We start from the raw sequence: 22,810 nt of genomic DNA on the forward strand, positions 1-22,810 counted from the left end.
AAGCTGATTCATATTGCACGCTCTTATAAGCAGGATCAAAATGACACCCCTCAGGCATGCAAGGGATGGCACTGTTGCAAACTTCCTCTTAGTGCTGACACAATACTTCAGAGCACAGAAGTTGTCATACGAGCAGTACAACAGGAAACTTTTGCTGACGAGTTGCAGTGCCTCAAACGGAACGAACCACTTCCCAAGACTAGCACACTAAAAAAACTAGATCCCTTCATCGATCAAAGCGGACTGTTGAGGGTCGGAGGTCGTCTGGTCAAAGCAGATCTGGGTTCTGAAGAAAAGAGACCCCTCCTCATACCTGGTAGGAACCATGTAGCATTACTTCTAACACGACACTTTCATGAGCAAACACATCATCAGGGTCGTCACTTCACAGAGGGAGCGATAAGATCTGCCGGCTATTGGATAATAGGAGGCAAAAGACGTGTGAACGGTCTCATCCATTCCTGTGTTGTATGCCGCAGACTCAGGAGGGGCTGCGAGACTCAAAAGATGGCAGATCTGCCCGCCGACAGGCTCAGCATAGAGCCTCCCTTCACACATGTGGGACTAGATGTGTTTGGCCCCTGGTCTGTATCTGCTCGCAGGACAAGAGGCGGCTATGCAGAAAGCAAAAGATGGGCAGTGTTATTCGCATGTCTAAGTGTCAGAGCCATTCATATTGAAGTGATCGAGTCCCTAGATACCTCCAGTTTCATTAATGCTTTAAGGAGGTTTCTGGCAATCCGGGGTCCAGTGAAACGGATTCGCTCTGATAGAGGGACCAATTTCATTGGAGCTTGTAAAGACCTGCAAATTCCTTCCAATGTTGATGAAAAGGCGGTGAAACAATTCCTGTCAGATCACGGCTGCATATGGACTTTCAACCCTCCGCATTCGTCACACATGGGCGGTGCATGGGAAAGGATGATTGGCATTGCTCGCAGGATTTTGGACTCCATGCTTCTTCAGATGGCATCCTCTAAACTCACGCACGAGGTACTCACCACCTTCATGGCTGAAGTTACTGCCATTATAAACAACAGACCACTGATACCTGTGTCTACTGATCCAACAGATCCTTTCATCCTAACACCTGCCACATTACTTACCCAAAAGACTGGTACTAGCTCAGTTCCTCCTGGGGACTTTGGAAAGCCTGATCTGTACAAACAACAGTGGCGTACTGTGCAAAGCCTCGCAAACACTTTCTGGGACAGATGGCGTAAACAGTACCTTTCAACCCTACAGCATCGACGAAAATGGCAACACCAACAGCCAAACGTTTCCAAAGGATGCATAGTTCTGCTCAAGGACTCTCAGTCAAAACGAAACGATTGGCCCCTGGGCATCATAACGGAAACTTACCCCAGCCAAGATGGGCGAGTTCGAAAGGTACAAGTAAAAATCATTGGGAAAGATGGACCCAAACTGTTTCTGAGACCTATTAATGAGATCGTACTCCTCCTCCATGAAGATTCGGAATAGACCGTTCAGGTTTACACTCAAGTAAGAAGGTTTGGTATTCCCTTAATACCAGACGGGGAGTGTGCTGTTCTATATGAACATTCTGCATTTATTTGATATAAAAGTTGTAGTAAAGTGACCCCTTTTGTTCAAAGTTGGGTATTGCATATAATTTTGTTAATGTCCTTATATGATGACATCACAAACGTGAGCCCTGCAGCAAAGAAGAGCATGCGGCCATGGCTACTATTGCTCCTTTATTTAAGTTGTTTTGAAGGCACTTTCGGTATGTAGATGTTGCTACATTATAACTCCTATGCATATTTAATTGTTATATCTTATATCCCAGATGTAAATTTAGTTTTCTTTGTTTCATGAATGCACAATCTGTTTCTGTTATAGTTGATACTAACTATACTCAATGTAAAAGCCTTTGTTGTGCTTATGCAAATATGTAATCGATGCTGTACATTTAGGATTCTGTATTTTGTATTTTTACAGTTTTACGTTATTCCTTGGGCAGCAGTAAACCTTGGAAACAATTCCTGTGTCTGTTGTCTTTGGGAGGCGTTATCTGACTGCATACTCAAGCAAGGCGTTTGAGATAAAGGGCAGAACATAAGTGTCAATTTTTCAAAATTGAGAATTATACATCATCTGAAAGCTGAATAAATAGCTTTCCATTGATGTATGGTTTGTTATGATTGGACAATATTTGTCTGAGATACAACTATTAGAAAATCTGGAATCTGAGGGTGCAAAAAAATCGAAATATTGAGAAAATCGCCTTTTAAATGAAGCCCTTAATAATGCATATTACTAATCAAAAATGAAGTTTTGATATATTTACGGTAGGAAATTTACAAAATATCTTCATGGAACATGATCTTAATATCCTAATGATTTCTGGCATAAAAGAAAAATGTATAATTTTGATGCATGAATCATTTTAACATGTTATATTCTACATAATAAATTGCACTAAATTAACACGCTATATCGACAGCCCTTAATTAAATGTTTTGATAAAAAAAACATTTTGTTGCATTACTAGAAAACATGTATGTTAAAGATCACTCCATAATAATAAATCCAGTGGGCCTGATAATGAATCAAGCAAGCACTGATCAAAACAAGGACACGAGTACCAGAAAGGCCTCGTTGAACTGGAAGGAGCAGGGGAACTGTCTCTGGAGCTGGTGAACGCAGTCCAGCCACTGCAGGAACACGGGACAGCGCTCGTTCAGATCGTCTGTGTTCTCGCCGTGACCGCAGCGGTCCGCAAACTTATGACCGTAATCCAGCCACTCCGTCTCCACCAGCACCTGAAAACCCTGCCCAGACCAAATAAAACAATTCACTGATGACGCCGCATTCTGTGAAATCTAAAAAGGCTTCAGAAGTCCAGTGCATTTGATTGAAACTTTAATAGCAAAAAGAGTTCGTCGTTAGAGTTCCTGATCAGTTTAGTTCCTTAAAGGCATAATTCACCCGAAAACTAACTTTCTTATGCTGAGCATTAAAAAAAATTATTTTGAAGAATTTTATGAGATATATATATTTCATAATATTATTTTATTTAAATATTACTATTAAATATTTTATGTATAAATCATTTTTATTTAAAAAACACACATTTGACCCTCTATCAATTGCATATTATTCTCTAACTGCTAACTTTTCTTGTAAAACTAACACTAGCTTTCTTTTTTCTATTCTATCTACTTGTGTCTTATTAAAAAAAAAAAAAACACTAGGTTTCTTTTTTCTATATTCTATCTACTCGTTTTCTTTAAAAAAAAAAAATAAAAAAAAAAAAACGTTCAACATGTACTTGCGTTTAAACCAAGACTTGTTATAGCTCTTGCATATCATTGCTCTTTTGTTGGTTATGATTGCTTCTATTGTCCTCATTTGTAAGTTGCTTTGGATAAAAGCATCTGCTAAATGACTAAATGTGTGTGTGTGTGTGTGTATATATATATATATATATATATATATATATATATATATATATATATATATATATATATATATATATATATATATATATATATATATATAAATTTTAATAATATTACTTTATATTTATAATGCATTTATAATTGTATTCATATTAACACTTATTTTGGCAAGGTTAGTTTAACTGTTAAATTGAGTAAGATGTTAAGTAATGATATTCATAATTTAAAATGTCATGATGTTTGTTAATAAACAAAACTTTATTAAGATGTGTAGATGTGCTTCTGTAGAGCTGCTTATACCTGAATTGAACTTCATAATTAATTAACTTTACACAGTTATTAAACTGAACTGAATTGAGCTGAATAATGACACTATTGTCTTTTTCTAGAGCAGAATTAGATTTTTTTTTAAGTTTGCATGACTGATTTTCTTATTTTCCTGTTAATTACTTTGAAACAGTCTAACTTAACTAACTTGATTCAACGATTATTTTACATTAACATCAAGTCCCTACATGGCATTTTTTTATTAAAATTTTTTATGATGTACTGTTATATCAGTGCATAAAAAAGTTTTCAATTTATTAGGCTACAACTGTTTACCCTATGAAACCATTTCAGAATAAAATACATTTACATTTATGCAATTGGCAGATGCTTCTATCAAAAGCGTCTTGCATTGCGTTCGGTTTAAATTGTTTTTTCAGTTCATGCATTCCCTGGGAATCGAACCCATGATCTTGGTGTTGCAAAAGGTTATCGGTTATCTTTCTTAGCTATATTACACAGTCGAACTTGGTGCAGTCTCTGTTTGGTAAAAGTAAAGCTTAAAAAAACTATGTCTCAGATCTATATGTCTAAAGCGAGTGTAAGTTAATTGTGTCCATAAACGCAGAAAGTGTTGACATATTAATCGTCAGTTTGCAGTCAGGTTACACCCGAATGTGCACTAAGATTTTACAACACTCCTGCAACGCTGTAAATGATGCATATTAATCTTCTAAGGAAGCGCTCAAAGATGTTTGACATTGTAAGCAAGACGTGTGTGTGCGTGTGCATACTTGTTTAGGTAACACTTGCATAAGACTGACATGACACCTTCATAATCATGACATGACACATGTCATGAATATGAAGGTTTTTTATGCATGTTTATGACAACTGTCATTAAGTGTCATTCGCTCGGTCATGTCATTTTTAATGCAAAGATTATATTATTTGACCTAACTCTACCCCTAGCCCATAAAAGACATCTCAAACAATGTCATCTTTGCATTAAAAATGACATGACTGAGCGAATGACACTTAATGACAGTTGTCATAAACATGCATAAAAAACCTGTTAGATGTGTCATGTCAGTCTTATGCACACCCCTTCAAGTAAAGTGTAACCCCTGTTTATGCTACATTGTGGAGACCAAATGTCCCCACAAGGAGAGTAAAACCTGAAATTTATGACATTGTGGGGACCAGGAAAAACATATTTGTTTATCTGAAAGTGTAACAATGGAAACATGTTTTCTGTAAGGGGTAGGTTTAGGGTTAGGGGATAAAAAAAATAAAGTTTGGCCAGTATAAAAGTAATAGAAGTGTGTGTGTATGAAACAGACCTGGATGGTCCTGTAGAAGGGATCCAGCAGCAGTTTGGACAGAGCCACTATCTGAGGCGTGCGGTCCCATCCGTCGGAGCAGTGCACCAGCACAGGCCTGCGGTCCCGATCCAGCGCGTTCACCACCAGCAGAGACGCCTTCAGCAGCAGAGACAGGTGCTGCAGCCATTTAGTGCCTTCCAGCGCCGACAGCCAGCTGATCACACAACAGCAGAGAAATGCACAATCATCCCAGACATCAGCTCATATTAGTGTCTCAAAGCATTGGTGATATCACATATTTCATTAGGGAATACTCATTTTTGCCTAATAATTAAAAACCTAGCCGTACACCACCACTGACTTAGGGGTTAAACAAAAGGTTGAACCTTTAAGAGCAAAACTCATAGAAACAGGATCCACTTTATCTTTAACAGTGCATGTAAATGAGCGTCTGTATGCATATTTATTAACTGAAAAAGTTATGCGACCTTAAGCTTTACTAATGTTACTAATAATTTTGTGTGTATATGCGCACACTCACAGAATACTAGAATAATAATAATAATAATATACACTAATGTCTGATATTAACAGCAGTTTAATAACAAAAGACATTTATTAGTATATTTATTATAATTATTATATTCAGTATAGATATACAGTTATAGAAATGTACAAATTTCTCTATACATTCCAATACTAAATATTAACAATATTTGTTCAATATATAATGTATAATATATTATATACCGGTATTATTAACAATAATATGTTATTATAAATAATAACAAATATATAACAAAGTAAATGTCTCACATTTAACTATATTATATAATAACCAAATAATTATATAATTGTGTGTGTGTATATATATATATATATATATATACCTTGAATTGTATTATACAGTTTTATATAACAAATAAAATTAAAAATAAATTAAATATATTTTATTTATATAACAGTATTGCTTAATAATATTTTATCAAGTATAATAACTACATGAATTATATAAATTGAAATATAAATTGTGTGTGTATATATTGAAGGAGTGGATTGCAGATCTGCAATGGCCCTCATAATAATGTTAATTATAATATTTCTTGAATAATTATTTATCAAACTTACATTTATGCATGTTAGAAAATAAGTTGAATATGGCTTTAGTCTGCCTTGTTACTCTCTAAGAAGCTGCTCTCATTGTGTGTGTGTGTGTGTGTGTGTGTGTGTGTGTGTAGTTAACCATATTTGATAAGATTAAGGGCAGAGCCCGGCAACCTTGAGGTACAGATAAGTGTTCTCTGCGTATGTGTGTGAATGTCTATCTTTGCAGCTAGATGCAGAGAGAGAGCTCTAGGAGGAAATCAGTCATTTGCCGTCGCCCTGATGTCCAGGGTAACAGAGATACGTCTCTGGAGAGGCCTATTGCGTCTGACCTCTGATCAGTTGTCACCAAATATAATCACTAGAAGATATGCTTTGAGTTTTACGTCCATGTGTGAGATTTTCTAAGTTTTTCTAACAACCAGAATCTTGCTTACCTATGTATTGACGTAATTAGTGACCTCTGTTATAGTATGACTATTGGTGTCTAGAACTCCTACGAACTCCATCGCGAGTATTGAAGCTGACTTCTGCTGATGAAACTGCAAACTATTTTCTTCAGTAAATTGTTCTTAAATTATTTGCATCTCTGACAGCTGGTCTTTGTTCATCATACCTGGTCCTTGGATTTTAACTGTACATCCCCAACAATATATTATATATAGATACAGAATTTATACGAAACAGTATTGCTTCACAATATCAGACATTAATTAGTTATCAGCCATAGCATAACAATATTTCTTGGTTTATTGATTTACCAGAATTTCAAAATCCGTGCTTCACTAAATAAAACCAAAACTGTCTCTGTAACCAAACCTGCACTCAGTAAATAACTCTGAGCTTTAACCAGTCTGCTGCTGTGGTTCCCAGCTCGACTCACTTGACCGGATCAGGCACTTGAGCGCAGAGCGTCCGCAAACTCTGGAAGCTCTTCCGGATGGAGTGGATGTTGGCCATCCCCATGAACATCACCTCACAGCTGGGGTAATACTCTACACAGAGGAGGCACAGAGGGCGTTTGAGAGAGGAATCATGGATGGTTTTATACATTTAGCATTTATTTGAAAATGTAAGCTCTGCAGCATTACCTGGACACTCACAGCCACCTCCTTTCGCCCGATTGGCTACCGCTGCCGCGTATGAGCGCGCATCCATTATCAACAGCTTCTGAGGGGGCGTGGCTTTCGGCTCCACCTCTGCGCTCCCATTGGCCGTGTGCGGATCAGAGTCACTGAGCTCACCGGGGACGTGACGGTGAACGTAGGAGCCGTTAGCCTGTGATGTGTTCGTAGCCCGATCCGTGACGCAGGCTTTAGCGATGGCTTGGACCAAATGCTCATCGTCAGCATTACGCCAACCCCACCAGCTGACCTCCGGCTGGCCGCATCGACCAATCACAGCGCCCGAACTCTGGTGTCTGGGTCAAAGGTTAAGGTAAAGGTGAGGGACAGATAACATTGGGCAGATGTTAAAAATACGTTCCAGGTTCAATACTTATTAAGTTTATATCAGAACATAATTGATTCGTCCCAGTTTTTAAAAAAAGGTTACAGTGATGCACAATGGAAATCTAAAAGATGATTTGTGAGATTTTTACATTTCAAATTGCAATTGTTTTTTAATTGTTTCATGCCTTCATTTGATTGCTAAAATTAAATAATAAATCCAAAACTATTAAAATTTCTGAAAAAAAAAACATTAACAAAAATGTTATTTAAAAAATATATATATATATAAATATATAACATATTAAAAAAATTATTAAATTGTTAATGTTTTATGAATTCAATCAATTAGACATGATTTTTGATTATTAACACTTCATTAAACCATTAAAACAGAATCCAGAGAAATCAGAACAGAAACCACATAATTTGGGAAAAAAATCAAATGGATATCATATGGCGCTAAAAATATCATTTTTGTTCAACTTCTTTTACCAATTAAACAGAATCCAGAAAAACAAAAAATGCAGAAAAATGAAAACAGAAAAAACATAAATTGGGAAACAATAAACAGAATTTGGGGCGGGGGAATAAATGGATACTATAGGGCCCTAAAATGTTTAAATTAATTAAATAATTAGGGGTGGCGATGGCGCAGTGGATAAGACACATGCCTTTGGGTTCGAATCCACTGTGAGACACCAATGTGTCCCTGAGCAAGACACTTAACCCCTAGTTGCTCCAGAGGCGTGCGACCTCTGACATATATAGCAATTGTAAGTCGCTTTGGATAAAGGCGTCAGCTAAATGAAGAAATGTAAATGTAAATTAGATAATCTGGGATTTTATAGGGCCCTATAAAACATTAAAAGCAGCAATGTGAAGCTCACATTTTTATTAAACCACTTAAATGAATTATTCTGTACAAAAAATGTATTTGATTGGAGCTAAAAAGTGTTTGAGCTAAACAATGTTTGGTTATGCATTACTGATATAATTCCTGAGTTTAGTAACAGTGTAAACAGTGCTTTATGGGTAGTTATGCAAACCCTTTGTATCCTTCAGCATGTAATTAATGTGTTTACCGATCATACTGAACCCAGAACAGTCCTTCATCAAACTGAGAAACACCTGTAAACGACGGCCGGGATCCTCTTCCACGATCTGAACGCCGCCACCTTCTCCAGCTCCTGGTCGGTGACGGCAGCAGGCACGACTATTTGCTCTGGGTAACTGGCACAAAGCCTGCGGGACCACACACACACACACACACACGGCTCGTGATGAAGCTGCTCTGGCTGTTGGTGTGAGGAGGTGTGTGTGTGTGTGTTTCTTTCACCTGTAGTTGCTGTTGATGGTGGAGATTCTCCAGGCACTGTGGGTGTCGAAGCCCATCCTCTCCAGCTCTCCCTTGAACCTCTGCTGGTGTCCTCCTGCAAACACAGAGCCAAACACACACCTCCCTCAGGCCTTACAATCACCTGAATATTGACTTTAAACACACACCTGATTTACAAAACACAGTTTGTTTGTGTAGATTTTGCATCAAGCGAGATATTGGTCTGTCATTTCACGTTGCTTCATAAACGCCTACATGGCAAAAGATTGTCCTGATAAACAGAATTACAGTACTTTCATCCTTATTTTCAATGCACTACACACAGGACTTAATGCAGATTTCACTCTGTAATGACACTGAGTACCAATGCAAAAATGCATGTCAAATCTGTGTTATTTTTAGCATTATTTGTATAGTATACAAAACATACTATATTCTAGTATATATATATATTACTAATTATATTTGTTATTAATATTTAAAATATATATATATTTTTATATAAATTCAGGTTTCATTGTAATTTAATACATTTAACTAATTTTATTTTAGTACATCAATTGAAAATAAATGAAAATGAGAAATACTTCCTTTGAAACAAGCTACAAATTATTATATATTATTATACTCTTATAATATTTTTATTATATTATTATATAATATTTTTTAAATATTTTTTGTAATGTGCTCTTGTCATTTTTATTAGTTTTATTATTTTCTTAAATATCACTATTTAGGATTAATATATTTTTAACTTTCAGTTTTATTGATTGATTCATTCTTTTATTTATTTATTTCCCATTAGAAAAGTCTAATATTATTATTTATTTTTGCATTATTTCAATTAATATAAATTATTGAATTATTGTTATTGTTGTAGTTCTATGGTGCTTTCTCTAATTTTTGGAGCTGAACAGAATTCATCCTGCATGAAAAAGATCAGCATGAACATTTTTTTAAAACATCTTCTTTTGTGTTCCACAGAAGAAACAAAGTCATTCAGGTTTGGAACGACATGAGGGTGAGGACACATTGTTCATTTCTTCCTCATTGTTCAAAGATAAGTAAACCAGTTTAAGGACAAGAACCTGTAAAACACAAACGTCCAGTTACCTGCGCGGCAGATCCCATCATGCACCTCTCTGTCCTCTGCGGAGACGCTGGCGCTACACGAGAGGAAGGCGAAGGCGAAGAGCTCCTCCAGCCGCGCCGGCGGCCGCACGACTGCACTGATCCTCCTCAGCCAATCCTGACACTGCTCCGCCGACAGGAAGTTACACCTGAACACAAACTCTGCAGGTAACCATCTGCTCTCCTAACAGACATGTAGACATGCTTCATCAATGCACATCATAATGGAAGCCTGTTTCGACTGTGGAATGAAGAAATAAAAAAAGGTCATTGTGACATCTTGTCTCTAGGGCTGTCAAAAAAAAATATTTTCAATAAAAATCCACATTCGAATGCATTCAAATTTTAGGTGTGCATCATGCAGCCTTATCAGTGGCACACGAAATGCGACGACGATGTAGGTGTCATTGCATTTTAATGCTTTTCATAGCTTATCCAGTTGAACCCACCACATGCGGTGCTGCTGGTTTGTTCAATTAAAATATTGCAGAAAAATAAGAACTTCAATGTGGAGAAGATGTTGTTTACAGCAAAACTGAAACAGAGCCGTTCACACAGAAGGCGTATTTATCACATTTTCTAGAGGGACATCTATCACCGTTGCACTCGCGTCTCGCACAAGTATGGAAGCCCGTTTCCGCCACTGAATAAAAAATAGAAAAGGTAATTGCGACTTTTTATCTCACAATTCTGACTTTTTGTCTCATAATTGCATGATATAAACTCGCAATTGCGAGACACAAAGTTGCAATTCTGAGAAATAAAGTCATAACTGCGAGATATAAACTGACAATTCTGACTTATTTTTCTCAGAATTGTGACTTTATATCATGCAATTATGAGAAAAAAGTAAAAAAATTTATTCAGTGGCGGAAACGGGCTTCCATACACAAGAGAGCCGCATGTTTAGAAAGCCATGCAAAATTAATGTAAGTTCAACTTTTAAAAAACACGTCTCGAGACTTTATGGCGGTTTTTCCTCCCATTCCACTGCAGCTCATGTTTTTAAATGAAGAAAGTAGTCATACATACATGCATGATGCTGTTTGTTTCTAATTGTTTAAGCAACTTTATTAATTATATATGGTTTATAAACATTATGCACTTTTTTCTAAGATTGTCGTGTTATTTTATTGCTTTGAAGAAACATGCATTAGTAATATTTTGCTTGATGTGCTCACTTGTGGCCTCAGGAGAGAAGCCAAAAGCTTTTTTTTCCCCCTAATTACAGAAATGATGCCTTTTAAATTCAAATATAATTTGAATATTGATAATATTTAAGTACAAAATTTGAATTTAGTTTTTCAGCCATTTTGACAGCCCTACATGTCTCACAATTCAGACTTTCTCGCAGTTCTGCTACACGTGAAAACTCAGACTTGAGAGAAATAAAGTCATAATTCTGAGAAGAAAAGTCCAAATTGTGAGGTAAAATTACCTTTGTGGCAGAACAAAAAAAAACTGAATTGCGAGATGTAGAAATCAGAGAAAAAAGTCAGAATTGTGAGAAAGTTGAGATATAAATGCAAATTTGTGTGATATAAATATATATTATATAGTTTGATTTGTGAGATATACACTTGTAATTGCGAGGAAAAAGTTGCGGTTGCCTTTTTTATTTATTCCCAGAATTCTGAGAAAAAGTGGGAATTACAAGAGAATCAGAATTCTGAGTTTTCTTCTTGCAATTTTCTAGGAATTGTGGAAAAAACGTCAGAAATGTGAGATTAAGAAATGCGAGATATAAACTTACAATTGTAAGAAGTCAGATTTATCAGATAAAGTCACAACGTTTTTATTTTTTCTTCCATGACCGAAAAAAAAAAGATGAAAACAGAGATCTGAGAAAAAATGTCAGACTTGCAAGTTCTAAATTTTTTTCTCTGAATTGCAAAATAAAGTGTGAATTGTGAGATAAAAATCACAATTGTTTTTATTTTTATTAGTTTTTTCATTCTGTGGAGAAAACGGTCTTCTGTGCATTATTCCACACATAACACAGTCTAGCACTGATGACCCTGTGTACAGATGCAGCGAGGACACATGTGTTAGTCAAAGCAGTGCTGTTATACAGCCGTACCTGATGAGCTTACAGTCTTTACAGGTGAGGTGCAGCTGTGTCAGATCCCGACACTCCACACTTTCAATCAGCTGCAGAGGAACCTGAAGAGACCACACAAACATCACAACTCAGTCTTTAGCGTTGGCCAAACTGTGGATGTAATGAAGCAAACCATTATCATATATTTTGGGAATGCCTACATATTCTGGAAAGAAATACAGGAGGCTCTTAAATATATTTTTAGAAGAGACATACCTCTAGAAAGCAAATGGTTGTATTTTGGCTGCATATATCCAGATATCGTAAATACCTGATGGGTGTGCTTTTGGCAGCCAGTAAGAAAGCAATGACACGTAAATGGTTAAAACAAGAGAGACCAACTTTAGATAATTGGATAGATGTGACCATAGAGATTTATACGCTTTTTTGGTTAATTTAAAGAAGGATGCCTTTCTGGGAAAGTGGAGGAAATGGGTTGAATATGTTTCAGAAAGAAGGTCTGATTTTGTTGTTATAAATAAATAAAAGATGATCAATATATAGATAGATATATGTTGTGTGTGTGTATATGTACACGTTTGTGAATATGTACTCTGTTTAATATCTATATACATAATGAAGGTCATTTGAGGTTATTCTGGATGGAATTGAATTGCAATGTGTTGGATGTATATAGATACCCCCCCCCCCCCCCCCCATTTTTTTACTTTTATTTATTTATTTTATACATTTTATTTTAATATTACTTTTTTTTTTGTAAAAAGGAAAACAGGTTATACTTTGAAACAATTTAACGAAGGTTGAGTATAATTTATAGTTAAAACATACTATGTAATTGTACATAATTGTGCAAGATATGGTCGCATTGAGCATTTTATGTATTTTAGCATTTTACGATTGTTTTAATTAGCGCTGACTATTACTGTGCATGACTCTAGTGATAATAATTATATAATAAGATAATTTACCTGAATTAAATTAAACAAGAATGCTGAAACTGTTAAGTGTACTGCATTATATACAAAGATTATATCAGGCACTGAGTCAGTATATTAGATAATGCATAGAGCATAGAGACTCCGCCCACAGGCTCTTCTGATTGGCTGTGGTTTGTGATTGACACTGTCGTATCATGCGGTCAGACCGATCTGGTGTGTAACAGTGTTCTGGCTGAGATACTGTTGTTCTCGGCACAGATGCTCCGTTGTGGTGTTGTGTGTGAGAGAAACACTCACATTGATGATGTTCTCCTGCAGTTTGATGTGAAGGCGGTAGCTGGTTAAGGCAATGAGGGACTCCTCTGCTCTCACGACATGCTCCACACACTCGCCCTGCAGCAGCGGGAACGGGACCTGCGTCACACACACCAGGATTAGCTCACACACATATTTAAATACATTTTTAAGTTTTCTGGATTCTGTTTTAATGGTTAAATCAACAATTTGTATTATTAATTTTCTAGATTGTTTGCATGTAGGTGTATATAAATTCTGTGCTATCTTATTTTTTCTGGATTCTGTGTTTTATGATTTCATACAAATTTATCATCAAAAATGGTGTTAGTTAAATGATTGGATGAAACTTTAAACTTTTCCTGTAAAAACAAGATCGATTGATCTTTTAAAATGTAATCAAAAATTAAATTTGAGCAATTCACTCTTATTGAATGATGAAAACATACTGTCTCTCATAACTAAAAGCAACATAATAACAGAAGTAGGACAGATATAATATTATTATTATTCCTAAGCGCTGTGATACCTGCTCGTCCTCCAGTACAGGGCTCCCACAGGCCTCCAAACGCTGCTGCCCCTCTTCAACCTTCAAAACACAAGCGTGGTGTTTGAGAAGAGCCATCAGTGTTTACATTTAGTCATTTAGCAGATGCTTTTATCCAAAGCGACTTACAAATGAGGACAATGGAAGCAATCAAAACCAACAAAAGAGCAATGATATGCAAGAGCTATAACAAGTCTCAGTTAGCCTAATGTAGTACATGTAGCAAGTGTTTTATATACAGTTGAGGTCAAAAGTTTACATCTCCCTTTCAGAATCTGCAAAATGTATTTTACCAAAATAAGAGGGATCATACAAAATGCATGCTATTGTTTATTTAGTACTGACCTGAATAAGATATTTCACATCAAAGACGTTTACATATAGTCCACAAGAGAAAATAATAGTTGAATTTATAAAAATGACCCCGTTCAAAAGTTTACATCCCCTTGATTCTGAGTTGTTACCTGAATGATCCACAGCTGTGATTTTTTTGTTTAGTGATAGAACCGGGGGGTGAAAACTTTTTTAATTTGAAGATCAGGGTAAATTTGACTTATTTTGTCTTCTGGGAAACATGTAAATATCTTCTGTAGCCTCTGAAGGGCAGTCCTAAATTTAAAAATATGATATTTAGGCAAAATAAGAAAAATGTACACATCTCCATTCTGTTCAAAAGTTTTCACGCCCCGGCTCTTAATGCATGGTTTTTCCTTCTGGAGTATCAGTGAGCGTTTGAACCTTCTGTAATAGCTACATATGAGTATACAATATACAGTCATTGTTGGAAAGGGTTCAAATACACAAAAATGCTGGAAAACCAAATAATTTGTGGAACCTGAAGGATTTTTCTGAAGAACAGCAGACAGTTTAACTGTTCAGGACAAACAAGGTGTTACGTCCCTTTTTAGTCTAGAGGTATTGTGAGGCGTAACAAAGAAAGAAATTAGCCAAATAAAAGAAAATTAAAGGCAGATAAAGAAAAACAAGAGGAGAAACACTTCAAACCTCAGCCCTGGAGTGAAAACGCAACAATTCTTTAAAGAAACAGTAACTGCCATTTATTAAGTACGAAACATGGGTTGTAACAGAAAACAAGGTTTAATTAGAGTGAGTGTAGCCAAAAATAACAAACAAAACACAGCTAACTAAAAGGATTAAAGGAGCTGACTAACCTATACACAAAACAAAGATGAAAACCGAAAAACACATGAACTTCCCTCAGCTCCCTCTCTTAACAATAACCAGGAGAAAAGATAGTCAAAAATAAACAAGGCACTCACTCCAAGTTGGCTACTTAAGTAATTATATACAAATTTTCAGGTTTAAACAAAAGAAAAGCAACTAGTTATCTGCTCTGATTAAGTGGGTTACATAACACACGCAGCCCACTACCCCCTTGTAGCTACCCACACAGGCTAGGCAAGTTAGTTAGCAACACACAGTCAATAAAGAGGAATAAATCACAGTACCTTTTAGTTACCCCCTCACAAGGATTTAACTATTAGGCAGTTCTCACAAATGAGAAAATATTCCTACACAAAGAACAACAGGCTACCCTCATAAGCAGACAAGGCATTTCAGTCAAGAGCTGAGGAGAAGTGATCCTCCTTAGCAGCATCTAGAAGCTCCATTTATACTGCTCCACTCTCTGTCAGGCATGCTCACAACGAGTAACAGCTGGGGGTAATTAACCTGAGAGAGATAGTGAGGAAGAGGCAGAAAAGAGCACAAAACACAATACAAAAAAAAAGGTACAAGGCCTACATTTAGAGTAAAAAGAAATCAAACGCCCAAGGGCGTAACACCCCCACCACTAAGATTACAGTCCAGAATTCAAAGAAAGTTCCGGCCCTCCATTCTCCCACATGTCGATTAAGCAGTCCCATCCATAGATCTTGATAAGGCATCCGCGATAACATTGTCAGTGCCTCTGATATGCTGGATCTGGAGGTTAAAATCTTGAAGTTTTAAGGCCCAGCGCAGCAGACGCTGGTTAGAGGAAGACATGTTGGACAGAAAAATTAATGGATTATGGTCTGTATACACAATTATCGGTTGAACACTATTGCCAAGATAGACTTCAAAATGTTGTACAGCCCACAATAAAGCTAAAGCTTCCTTTTCAATAGTACTATAGGACATCTGACATTTTGAAAACTTGCGTGAAAAGTAGGATACAGGGTGCTCTATGCCCTGGGCATCTTCTTGCACAAGCACAGCACCTGCACCAGAGTAACTTGCATCCACCTGCAACATGAATGGGAGGTTGAAGTTAGGAGCCGCCAGTACAGGGGCGTTACTAAGTAGATCTTTAGCAGCTTGAAAGGCATGATCACAATCACTGCTCCACATGAACACTCTCGTCGTGCTCAGTAAGTTTGTGAGGGGTGCAACTACGGAGGAAAAATTCCTACAGAACCCTCTGTAGTAACCAGCCATTCCAAGGAACCGTCGAAGCTCACGTTTGTTATTGGGTTTAGGAAAATTAAGGATGGCTTCCACTTTGGCATCCACAGGTTTCACCCAGCCATGACCCACCTTTTTCCCTAGGTAGGTTACAGTGGCTTTACCAATCTCACACTTGGTAAGATTCAAGGTCAGTGAAGCACCTTCCAGCCTTTCAAAAACCATTTTGAGAGTCTTTAAATGGTCTTCCCAAGTTTCAGAATAGATAACGATGTCATCCAGATATGCATTGCAGTTAGGCACGTTTCCAAGCACAATGTGCATTAGTCTCTGAAAAGTTGCTGGTGCATTTCGCATTCCGAAAGCAAGAACAGAATACTGAAGGAAGTAGTCTGGGGTAACAAATGCAGAAATCTCAGCAGCACGGGCAGTTAGGGGAACTTGCCAATATCCCTTAAGTAGGTCAAGTTTTGTGACAAACCTGGCTGATCCAACCCTATCTACACAGTCCTCCATTCGTGGGAGTGGAAAAGAATCTGGCTTCGTGACTGCATTCACTTTCTGTCAGGCATGCTCACAACGAGTAACAGCTGGGGGTAATTAACCTGAGAGAGATAGTGAGGAAGAGGCAGAAAAGAGCACAAAACACAATACAAAAAAAAGGTACAAGGCCTACATTTAGAGTAAAAAGAAATCAAACGCCCAAGGGCGTAACACAAGGGACTCATCACTAAACTATCACTAAACAAAAAAAAAAAACACAGCTGTGGATCATTCAGGTAACAACACAGAATCAAGGGGATGTAAACTTTTGAACTTTTTATAAATTCAACTATTAATTTCTCTTGTGGACTATATGTAAACTTCTTTTATGTGAAATATCCTATTCAGGTCAGTGCTGCTAAATAAACAATAACATGCATTTTAAAATAATTAACATTTTGCAGATTCTGAATATATAATTATATAATAAAACGAAAACATAGAAAAAGAATAGAGAAAGCTAGTGTTAGAAGCTTTTTTAAAAACCAAACAAGCAGTTAGAAAACGATTAAAACCAAGTGTTTTGATAAAAAAGAAAACAAATAGATAAAATAGAATTAGAATAGAGAGTGCTAGAGTTAGAGGGTCAAATAAAGATGGAAGAGATTCTTGAAGATGGTTAAGGACTCTGCTGCTGGGACTGAGTTGGGCAGGAGGGAACAGTTCATGTAAAAGTCTGTGAAAGTGATTTTGTGCCTCTTTGGGACGTTCACTTGCAGAACGCAAGCTTCTAGAGGCACATAGGTCTGAAGTACTGAATTTAGGTAAAGCGGTGCAGAGCCAGAGGTGGTTTTATAGGCAAACATTAATGCCTTGAATGCAGCTGTGATGTGAGAGCAGAATAAGTGCATGTAAAGCAGTGTTAGAGGTCTTACCATGACCCTGGGACGGGCGGGCAGAGAGGATCTCAGTCCCACAGACCGCAAACACACCGGCCGACCTGAGAGACATCAATATAATCATAGTTTCACTCAGTTTAACACACTTTACCATGCTTAAATCCATTTAGGTTCAAGGTTTCTAAGGGTTTCTTTTAGATTATAGGTTTATTCACGTTTTGGTTTGGTTTGATGCTATTAAAATCAGTACTGAACGGTTCCCGATCTCCCTTTACTTCACAAACAGTGCCATAATCAATCACGCATTTCATAATCGATGAGGCGTTCAGCTGTTGCTGAATCATGCCGATCGTTTCAAAGCAGATCAATACAGTGACGCCGTTAGATGAGACTGAAGCTATTGATCGGATGGATTTACCTTATACAGGCACTTCAGAGATTCAACACTAGAGTAAAACTCACCCCAAAACCAAAAGAAGGCAATAAGAAATTATATTTTACATTCAAAAAAAGATTAGTTTAGTACCATTAAGATTATTAAATCTTATTATTATTGTTAAAATGTAAAGCCATTGAAACATTTTCATTACTTGAAATAAATGTTAAGTGAAATAAATTAAAATATAAAAATCTCATTTTCATTTAGTTTATCTTGATCAGTGTTGGGTAAGTTACTTTCAAAAAGTGATTAATTACAGTTACTAATTACTTCATCTACTAATTACTCTGTCTGAAAAGTAACTTAGTTACTCAATAAGTAACTTAATTATTCAAATCGCTAAATAGGCTACATCTTAAAATCCATATAAACCTTAATAGAAATTAAATTCTTTCAATTTGAGTCAAACATAGAATAGTTTAGCCTTTTAGCTTAAAAACAACTGTAATACTTAAAACATTTGATAAAAAATGTAATCTTCTTTGGTTAACAAATAGAAATACTCTGCAAAATATATGAAAAACAAAAAAGCTTAAACAATACATTTCAGTTCAGCAAGATGTTCAGGAAAAGCCCAACTAGTAAAATCCGTACAGGTTTATGTAAAAATAACACGTTTACCAATAAGAATAAATAACAGAAATGATCTTCTCTGCTGAATAAAGCCATGTCAGATCGCGCTGTTGTTATGAGGTAAATTCCTCATAGCAGGTCTTCTTTCAAAAATGATGAAAATTAGATGGATCTTGATTTTTTTTTTATTTGTATTTTTTTTAGCATCTAGGTGAGGGCGTTTGCGCAGAGGTGACTACATATAATGAGCTCAGATATGGGAAAGACTGTACTTCAGTTTCATACGGATTACATAATCAGAAATATTAGTTTTCGATTTGAATTCGTTCATTTAAAAGTAGACACTTCAGGCTTTCAGATACGGGAAAGAATGGTCTCGCTTTCATACGGATTACATAATCAGGAATATTCATGTATGTGAGTATTTAAGGCTTCTCAGGAAAATCAGGAAAATCTGAAAGTGAGCGCGCTGGACGGTATCTTTAGACGGTAAATTTAGATTTCAAATTCGATATTGATTTTAGAACTGTTGAAATTATTTACTGTTTGTAACAAAAGTACTTTATAAGTAACTGTAATTAAATTACCTAAAAATGAGCAGTAATCCCTTACTTTACTTTTTCAGTGGAGAAGTAATTTAATTACAGTAACTTAGTAATGCGTTACACCCAACCCTGATCTTGATGTACTAAAAAAACAAACTGAAATTAAAAACTATATAGAAATATGTGACCCTGAAGCACAAAACCAGTCTTAAGTCGCAAGGGGTATATTTGTAGCAATAGCCATTGTATGGATCAAAATTATTGATTTTTCTTTTATGCCAAAAATCATTAAGATATTAAGTAAAGATCATGTTCCATGAAGATATTGAATAAACTTCTTACCGTAAATATATCAAAACTTCATTTTTGATTAGTAATATGCATTGCTAAGAACTTCATTTGGACAACTTTAAAGGAGATTTTCTCAATATTTCGATTTTTTTGCACCCTCAGATTTATCCTAACAAATATTGTCCTATCCTAACAAACCATGGAGACAATGGAAAGATTATTTATTCAGCTTTCAGATAATGTATAAATCTCAATTTCGAAAAGTTGACTGGTTTTGAGGTCCAGGGTCACATATGTATAGACAGCTCAATCCTGCAGAACAAATATATCAAACAATATAAAAACAATTACTGAAACTAACTAAAATTAAAACGGAAATTATAAACAAACTCAAATATAAATATAAAAATAAGAAGTCAAAATATAATAGAAAAACTATTAAAAAATAACAGTGAGATATATATATATAAAGTAAATGTATACAATTATGCTCTATTTAAATCAGCACAAAGAAAAGAATGAAAACAAATACTAGCATGATATATAAATACTTTAAAATTAAAATATATAATTTTGCATTACAGTAATCAAAATGAGTTTTATATTACAGTAATGACAATTTAATGTATATACAGTAATGTCAATAATATAAAATATAATTTTTTTTTTTTTTTTTGTGGTGAAATGTATCCTGACCGACCGGTTTCATGAGATTCACTACGACAACAATCTACAAAGCACCTGACACAGAGACTTATGAATGATTTTACAGGTCTCGCAGATCACAGAGACTTAATAACTGCAATATCTCTTATCTTATCTGTAGAAAAATAAAACCAAAATGTGTGACAGGATTCTCATTAATACAATGACATGTGAAATAAAACTGCATGAAAGCATTAGTTTCCCATCCCAAACAACCTCAAAATCTGATCGTATGTCTCATCAATATCAGCACAAGACACAGTGTTCATTTTAATTTCCCTGTGTGTTGATGTATTAGAAAAGACATAATTGGCTAATCCTAAACTATGCAAGTTAACTCTACCCGCAGCGAATGGCTAATCTTTGTCTGTAACACACATGCACTAACATGCACACACTGCATTTCTGACACATGATGTTATAGAGAAGATCTACAGACCTGATTCTGGATCTGGATCGGTCTGTCTGTGTGTCGAGAAGACGCTCGAAGAAAGTCTGAGGTTAAAAAAGACAGAGTTAAACATTAAAAACCAAATTAAACACAATCAGATCATGGGACAATGTAGCACACTTCAGTTTTCACTTATCATTGCATTGCATGCTGTCTCACAAAAGACGGGAAGCAGAATAAAGTAAGAAAAGTTTCACAACAACATCCATTGTTATTATTAATAATGAAATAAATATAAAAGATTATTAAGAGTTTCTGCAGGTTTTATGAAGGTAAACTTAAGACCAAGTAAAGAAAACTTAAGGGATATATTGAATGGAACGCAATACATCAATATAGTCTCTAAATATAAAGTCTGAAAATACAACGTTTACTGTATCTTCTGATCATCACACTGCAAAAAGTGCTGTTCTTTCTCAGTATTTTTGTCTTGTTTTCCAGTGCAAAGATTTTTAAATCATGATAGATTCACCTGAGAAGCAAAATGACATGAAATAAGAAGTCTGAGAAACAGATGAGTTTATGCTTTAAACAAGAACAAATATCTGCAAAAGGGCTCAGATAAACAAAAAAAACTTAATTCAAAGGGAAAACATGTTTTCATTCCCCATTTGCAGACATCTGTTTTTGTTTTAACCTTGTTTAATTTTATTTCATTTCTCGTAAACAAGACTTTATATGTTCATTTTGCATCTAAAGTACCATAAATGTATCTTGATTTAAAGATGTTTAGATATTTGTACCGGAAAACAAGACAAAAATACTGAGGAAGATATTCCTTTTTCGCAGTGGATGCAACATTTAATGCCATAACTATGAATTTAAGACTTTCTGCTCTGATTTCAGAGCTTTTTAAAGCCTTAATTTGTGGAAGGGTGAATTAAGACCTTTTTAAAACCGGCAGAAACCCTGATTAATGTGTGCCAGACTTACAGGAGGGAAGTAGGCCATGTATGACCTTGTACAACCTGATCAGAATAATAATAAACAGGAGGGTGGATTAAAAATAAAACCGGTTTTGAAGGGCAGGTCAAACCTGAGCAGCGTTATGGTTAACTTTCCTGTAGCTCAAATAGTAGAGCATGGCGCTAGCAACACCAAGGTCATGGGTTCGATTCCCAGGGAAAGCAAGAGCTGATAAACTGTAACTTGAATGCAATGTAAGTCAAGCGTCTGCTAAATGCATAAATGTAAATGTTAAAACACACAGAGAGAGAGAGATATGTGGCTATTCATGTTGATGGGAATGCAAAGAACATGCAAAGAAAGGTCATGCAAACAAAAGGCCTTGTTATGCTGTTCCTGACAATCTTATATTAGCTGACAATATAATGACAGATATGTTATCATGGCTTTCAACAGCTCAATCCTGCAGGAGCAAATTTACTCCAAGTGCTTTACTATTGCAAGAGTGTCTAATCTCACAATAATCAATTTCCAAAGGCAGGTCAGATAAAAACAGCTACCTGCACTTATTTATTTTCTGTATTGTCTATTGTGCAACAGTGTAAATGTTAAGAATCGTGCTAAACCACGTCTGTTGTGCATTAAAACCTAGTGAGCTGACTACCTAGACAGCAGCTTTGTGCATGTAGTGAACTGTCAACCTACTCCAGCTGACTCTGAGCGCGTTGATGATGCCTAAGAAGGCAGTAAACCAAGTATGCTGTCTAAAGAGATGCACTAGATGAGGAGTGTTGTGTAGTTGCAGCGCAGTCGTTAAACTGGCCTAAACTGACAGCTGCAAGAACTAACAGCAGTGCATTGAGGAAACCGCTCCTGAGTGGACTTTATCGGATGTTAAACATGAATGTCTGTCATTAGATCTCGATGCGAGCGTGTTGTGTTGTTTATGTTTGTTGTTGTTGTTGTTGTGGAGGGCGGAACCTGGCACCGAAACCCGTTAATAAACCGCTGCAAGCGCCGCACACTCACCTGCTTCACGCGTTCGCCGCAGAAGATGCGCCCTGTTGCGGTAAAATCGGAGTAAAATCAGAAAAGAGACGGTAAACGGAATGTAAACATTGCGAGTAATCCGCTCTACACCGCCATGACGCTCCCCTCTCAGCTGTGCCACGGTCATGTGACGCCGCGACGCAATCACGCACGCGCGTCACGTGACGAACGTTTTGTTTGGA

At 36.2% G+C, this 22,810-nt stretch overlaps 2 protein-coding genes across 3 annotated transcripts in view; one reads left to right on the top strand and one right to left on the bottom strand.

Moving 5' to 3' along the window:
* Positions 1-22,770, bottom strand: part of LOC306871758 (phosphatidylinositol-3,5-bisphosphate 3-phosphatase MTMR3-like) — a 41,586-nt gene extending 18,816 nt beyond the window's left edge. For both annotated transcript variants that reach the window (XM_079419897.1, XM_079419898.1), the window contains exons 1-13: positions 22,608-22,770; positions 20,661-20,716; positions 17,705-17,769; positions 13,863-13,922; positions 13,337-13,453; positions 12,120-12,202; positions 10,022-10,188; positions 8,909-9,002; positions 8,701-8,814; positions 7,213-7,541; positions 7,005-7,116; positions 5,036-5,231; positions 2,610-2,795 (exon numbers count right to left, since the gene is read on the bottom strand). In XM_079419897.1, coding sequence (XP_079276023.1) covers positions 2,610-2,795; positions 5,036-5,231; positions 7,005-7,116; positions 7,213-7,541; positions 8,701-8,814; positions 8,909-9,002; positions 10,022-10,188; positions 12,120-12,202; positions 13,337-13,453; positions 13,863-13,922; positions 17,705-17,707 — 1,461 coding nt within the window. In that variant the 5' untranslated portion in view covers positions 17,708-17,769; positions 20,661-20,716; positions 22,608-22,770. The remainder of the gene's footprint in view (positions 1-2,609; positions 2,796-5,035; positions 5,232-7,004; positions 7,117-7,212; positions 7,542-8,700; positions 8,815-8,908; positions 9,003-10,021; positions 10,189-12,119; positions 12,203-13,336; positions 13,454-13,862; positions 13,923-17,704; positions 17,770-20,660; positions 20,717-22,607) is intronic.
* LOC306871772 (guanine nucleotide-binding protein G(I)/G(S)/G(O) subunit gamma-10-like) overlaps positions 1-22,810 on the top strand; it is a 480,959-nt gene that overhangs the window by 136,643 nt on the left and 321,506 nt on the right. The gene's annotated exons all lie outside the window — the stretch shown is intronic.

Source organism: Barbus barbus, assembly GCF_936440315.1.
Source record: "Barbus barbus genome assembly, chromosome: 6".
Classification (NCBI taxonomy): Eukaryota; Metazoa; Chordata; class Actinopteri; order Cypriniformes; family Cyprinidae; genus Barbus; species Barbus barbus.